Genomic DNA, 6,334 nt, shown 5'->3' with positions numbered 1-6,334 from the left:
ATCAGGATGAAAACTGAAGATATTCCTAAGACAACCTTTAGAACGCATCAAGGGCACTATGAATTTCTCGTGATGCCTTTTGAGTTGACAAACGCCTCTGCAACGTTCCAAGATATGATGAATTCTGTCCTAAGGCTGTTTTTTAGGAGGTGCGTGTTAGTTTTTTTTTTATGATATATTAGTATATAGTAAGTCTTGGGATGAACATATGCAACATTTACAGCAATTTTTGGAGGTGTTAGTACAAAAGAAATTATTTGCTAATAAAAACAAATGTGAATTCGAGAGAGAGCAAATTCGTTATTTGGGGCATAAAATTTCAAAGGCAGGAGTTGAGATGGATGAGGAGAAGGTTTCTGTAGTGACAACATGGCCCAAGCCCAAAAGTATTAGAGAGCTCAGAGGATTCTTGGGGCTGACTGGATACTACAGGAGATTCATCAGAGATTATGGGAAGATTGCTCGACCTCCTCACCAAACTTCTTAAAAAAGGGAAGTTTGATTGGTCTCCTACAAGGGCAGAGGCAATGCAGAGACTCAAAACAGCAGTAACCACAGCTCCGGTATTAGCATTACCTGATTTTGCCCAAACCTTCCAGGTGGAATGTGATGCTTCAGGCACCGGTTTAGGAGCAGTTCTATCTCAGAATAGAAAACCGATTGCTTATTTTAGCAAGGCTCTGTCAGAAGTGTCACTCACCAAATCGGTCTATGAGAAGGAATTGATGACTTTGGTGTTAGCCATCCAACACTGGCGACCCTACCTTTTAGGCCAAAGGTTCATTGTTTATACCGACCAGAGGAGTTTGAGATATTTGTTGGAGCAACGTACTACCCAAAACCAGCAGAATTGGTTGGCTAAATTACTGGGATATGAATTTGATATTGTATATAGGACGGGGGCATCCAATAAGGTGGCGGATGGGCTCTCAAGGAAAGGGGAGGAATTGGAGGAGGGAGAAAAAATGCTGCAAATGATATCCAAACCGATTTGGCAAGAGTTTCAAGATTTAATGGAGGAGGTGGAGAGGGATGCTAGTCTGAAAAAAATTATGGAGGAATTAAAGCTGATCCAAATTCTCATTCGGCTTACACAATGGAGAATGGGAGATTACATTATAAAGGGAAGCTAGTCCTCTTTGCCCAATCGAAGTGGATACCTAAATTATTAGCAAAATTTCACAACACGTTAACGGGAGGGCACTCGGGAGTTTATAGAACGTACAAGAGGATGGCATAGTCGCTCCATTAGGTTGGCATGAAGAAGACCGTAACAGAATATGTGGCTGCTTGCTTAGTTTGTCAACAACATAAGTATTTAGCATCTTCTCCCCAAGGACTTCTTCAGCCACTTCCTATTCCTAAGGCGATATGGGAGGAAATTAGCATGGATTTTGTGGTGAAACTCCAAAAATCCCAAGGATATGATGCGATATTGGTAGTAGTGGATAGGCTGAGTAAATATGGCCATTTTATTCCCATCAAACACCCTTACACAGCTAAATCTATAGCAAAAATTTTTGTGAAGGAGATAATTAGTCTTCACGGGATTTCGCTATCTATTGTGAGTGGTAAAGACCCTACTTTCATCAGCCTATTCTGGAAAGAACTCTTCAAGTTGCAGGGAACACATCTTCGTATGAGCATTGCTTACCATCTAGAAACAGATGGGCAAACCGAGGTTTTAAACCGGGAGTTGGAGACATATTTACGTTGTTTCAGCTTTGAACAACCCAAGGTTTGGAGTAGTGTCTTGCCATAGGCAGAATATTGGTACAACACCAGTAAATAAGGAGCCGCTAAATGCACGCCTTTTGAGTTCGTTTATGGGAGACCAGCACCAACCATCACAAGATACATACCAGGCGAGACAGTAGTGGAAGCAGTCGCTCAGGATCTATAAAACCGTGACGAAGCACTGAAATAGTTGCGGTATCATCTCGCAATGGCCCAGGATCATATGACCTATTATGCTAATAAGAAAAGAAAAGCAGTTATGACAAAGGAAGGAGATTGGGTCTTCTTTAAAATCAGACCCCATAAGCAAGTTTCTCTGCCTACAAAATTACATCCCAAATTGTTAGCCCGTTATTATGGACCATTTTTGGTGGAAAAACGAGTAAGACCAATGGCTTTTAAGATGCAACTACCTGAAACAGTGAGAATACACCCAATATTCCATGTTTCACAGTTGAAAATTGCTATTGGTGCACATCATGTTGAAGGCACACTACTAGTAGAACTGCAGGTTGATCCACATGTATATCAACCAATGAAAGTCCTCCAAAAACGAACCATACAACACCAAGGAAAGGAACTACCCCAAGTGTTAATACAATGGCAGGAAGGTGGATTGGAGGGTGCTACTTGGGAAGAAGTGCAGTATATCAAACAACAGTTTCCATATTTTAACCTTGAGGACAAGGTTGATGTTGAGGAAGCGGGTAATGTTAGGAAGTTGCAAGTTTGTGTAAGAAGGAATAAAAGGGGAGGGAAGTAAATAGCGGGAAAGGTTGTTAATTTGTTAAGGGGGAGAGAGAGAGTATAAAATAAAAGCTGAGTTGTTGAGGAGGGTATCAGATATTATTTTGGGTTTTGACTGGACCTCTTGGCCAGTGGAGGAAGGGAGCCTTCCTTGGGGAGATATATACTTGTATTTTTCTTTCTACACATTACAGAGGAAATGCAAATACACATACATACAATTTCTTTTCTACTATTGAGTGTGTGAGTTTGAATAGAAGTTGTTCGGTTCTTTGAATAAAAGAAGCTAACATAATCACAATATATTCCTTGGTTGGTCTTGGATTACTACGCCTCGCATTATGCAAAAGGCCAGTTATTAAGCTTAGGAAGCATAAGGGTTTTACAATACCCTTCATAGACTTGTTAGAGATTGCCACTTAGAAGATTTCTTCAGCAATAATGTCTGCTACATCAAGCATGTAACCTCTCATGATGCAATAAAGCAATTAAGCTCAGTCAAAAGTAATTCCCGAGACATGAAAATTAGGTGAGATGTTGGCAAACAATAGAGTAATCCATAGTTGGGTTGTAGTCTTCATACTGCCTCTGTTGTGATATTGAGGTTGACCTCCCTTGTCGGCCAAGAACTTTCTTTTAGGTATGCATAGGAGTTGTTCTGATTGCTTCATGTTAACATCTCTCATCATATTATGGAATTATATCATTTCTTCACCCAACATTAGCATCAGTATTTCTAGATATCTTTCGATAGTCTTCCTATAATATGAAGCTTTCTTTCCACGAACCCAAGAGCATCTGTATTTTGCAAAAGGTTGGTTAGGGAATGCATTTTCATAAAACTCTTTAACCAAAAGTTCAATATATTAATTCTCAAGCTTGGCTAACTTGCTCCAATGCCTATTATCTAAGGCTCTCTGAAACTCATCATATTCACTACCAAGGAGCTTTATTCTTCTCTCAATCATAATGGATTTGTTCTTAATGTCCATAAACTTGTCCTATTTGGCTCTTGTTTGGAAACGTATCATATCCCACTCAACAAGGGGTTAAAAAGCTCTCATTGGCTTCTTACTATAGCAGTCTGAGCAAACAGTGTGGAGGAAGGTGAAATAGGTTTGGTATTGGTGGTTGTTAGAGTTGTGGTAGTCATAGGAGTTGTGCTCGTTGTTATGCTAGTAGAGGCTGCAACATGGCTTGGTTTGAACATCCTTCTTCCCCTAGCAGGAGCTACATGTTTCACTAGTGTTCTTAACTAAGGAATGGGATGGAACTAGGGTGCTAGAGGATGAAGAGCTCTCAAATATCTCTAGTATTAGAGCATGCTCCTTTTGCTTGGAAGATGTAGCTATTTCTTATGCACAACTCTTCTCTTGGGTGCCATTCTACATCATAATCAACAACCAAGGATTAATTTCTTCCTCATAAATCAATCAAATAGTGTCAAGAACTCATATTTTAACATGAAATGACATTTTAACCATTAAATCGCAATTTCAACAACAAAACCACTTTTTGGTGTGCATTATATCCAATAACAAGCAATGCTCTTATTACAAATGGAAACAAGCATTTCATTAACATCAATAAGAAAAGAACACTTGTAACCATTAAAACTTTTTACAATTTTGACATGCAAGCAGAAAGTTTAAGTTTTTATGCACAAATTAAGAATTTGATGTTTTCTTAAACTCACAAAATGATTTATATAACATTCCAGAATCATCTGTTCAATACAATTTCGCAAGCAATTACTGATTTATCAAGAGGAATGTTTAAGTCGTGACTTGGGGCTTGAGCGAACCCTAATGTATGAACAAAAAGTAGAAAGAAAATACGTGAAATGATGTTGTTGTACTTACTAGTGATTTTAGAGAATAAGAATGGATAAGAATGAGAATGGAGGATTTGAGAGTTGTGAAGAATGAAGATCATGGATTCTAGAAGTTTATAGGGAGTTTTAGAGTGAGTGGGGCGGCAAAGGTGAGTGGTGGATTTTAAATGGGAGGCTTTATAAAGGGTCAAACTTTAAAGGTTCAAAATTTGGCTTAATACCACTCTTGGTCTCTATTTTTGTCAACTTTGTTTGATTTGGGATTCATTTTTTTCGAATGTTCAATGTAGTCTCTAATTTTGTAATTTATGTTCAATTTGGTCCTCTTTTGTTGACGACGTTTAAATTGTTAACAGCAAAATGTCCACAACATTAATTAGTGAATTACATGACAATTACTAGTTGACGTGGCTAGGACCAGAGTTGACTAAGGATGGTCCCGCCAATGGGACTTAACATGTGGCAACCCCTTTCTTCACCCAAAAATTAAGGTTTCAGATTTGCATTTGCAGATTAGGGAAAATCTTACTCCAATGTTGTCACCCGAGATTAGGGTTTCTCCTTCATGGCGGATATGGTGAACTTCGTGATAGTTAGTTTACCTCTAGATTTTTGTGAATGAAGAAGTCGTGGTGGAGAAGCTTGCGAAGAGGCGTTGGTGCGACAGATGAAGATGATTGTGTCATTCCATCTTTGTGTTTCTGCGATTTGGGTTTTGCTCGCGAGAGGTTGGTGATGATGTTAGTGGTTCTTCACTATTGCAGCACGAATCGCGCTTCTGGTTTGAAGGAGATTTCTAGTTCTTTGGATTTTGATCTTCTGTCTTTTAGGTTGATGGTGGCTGATGGAGAATGAAGAAGCTTCACGATGACGTTGCTCAAAGACGCAAGAAACTCGCGATTCAGTTTCGCAATGCTTGTGGCAGAGCGTTTGGAACAGCGTCGCAATGCTTGTGGCAAAGCGTTTGGAACAGCGGCGCGACCAGTGCGTGATATGTTCGCCAAAGGTTTCAGGTTAGGATTTCAAAATCTCTGATGATGGAGGTGCAAAGATGGTGGTAGGCCGTGAGCGTGGCGGTGGCGGCGGTTAGGGTTAGGTAGTCGCTAGGGTTTATGTGTAGGGGGAAATTAGGATTTTTGAAGGTAGGAGATGATGATGGCGTGCCAAGGGTGATGTGTCCACGTTAGCCAATAACTGGCATGTAATTCACTGATTGGTGTTGTGGACATTTTGTCGTTAATGATTTAAATGTCGTTGGCCAAAAGGACAAAATTGAACATAAATTACGATTTAAGTGACTACATTGAACATTCGAAAAAAAAATGAGTTCCACATCGAACAAAGTTGACGAAAATAGGGACCAATAGTGGTATTAAGCCTCAATTTTTAATCCATTGTTTCTTACCTGCGAATGACGGCTTGAGCGCCAATTTTGCCTCTTAAGCAATGGGTTCTTTAAGAGATTTTTGAAAAACTCACTTTGCATCAGATTTTGACAAAATTGTCTAGAATTATGATCATCCATGCTCTTCTTTTGATCCAAACATGCAATGATAATAACAAGTATACATATAATCATGCAATGAAGAAAAACAACTAACTAATGCAAGCACTTAAAAAACCAAGTTAAACAATATTAATCGTGTTTAAGATGTGTTGAAAACAAGTTTGTATTGATGAAAATGTTGTAAAATAAGTTGGGAATCTGTTTAAGTGACTAAATGGGTGACTTTTAAATAGTTGAACCATGTTGAAGCTCGACTTCACAACTTTTCCCTCTCTTACATCAGATTTACCTTCAAATATGAAGCTATAAATAATCTAGTCTTGGGAGTTTGAGTAGGTGCAATCCAGGTCCATCCCTAGCAACTAGAGCCTAGGATTGCTACCCTTGAGTATGATTTCTCAGTGTCTACTTGAACAGGTCACTTGCATTTAAGATTAAGATTCTATTTCAGTTGCACATCCTAGATCTATTTGTAGCATCTAACAACTCACAGGATAACTGATTGAACC

The 6,334-nt window shown here is 39.0% G+C and overlaps 1 protein-coding gene across 1 annotated transcript; it reads left to right on the top strand.

The window, feature by feature from the left end:
• Positions 1-1,945: 1,945 nt before the first annotated feature.
• LOC108339279 (uncharacterized) lies at positions 1,946-5,173 on the top strand. The gene is made up of 2 exons (XM_017576418.1): positions 1,946-2,464; positions 4,946-5,173. Exons 1-2 carry the CDS (start codon positions 1,946-1,948, stop codon positions 5,171-5,173), a joined length of 747 nt encoding a protein of 248 aa, XP_017431907.1.
• Positions 5,174-6,334: the final 1,161 nt, after the last annotated feature.

The sequence above is a fragment of the Vigna angularis genome, chromosome 5 (assembly GCF_016808095.1).
Source record: "Vigna angularis cultivar LongXiaoDou No.4 chromosome 5, ASM1680809v1, whole genome shotgun sequence".
NCBI lineage: Eukaryota > Viridiplantae > Streptophyta > Magnoliopsida > Fabales > Fabaceae > Vigna > Vigna angularis.
The sequence above is the reverse complement of the archived record's forward strand: the minus strand, read 5'-3'. Positions and strand labels throughout refer to the sequence as shown.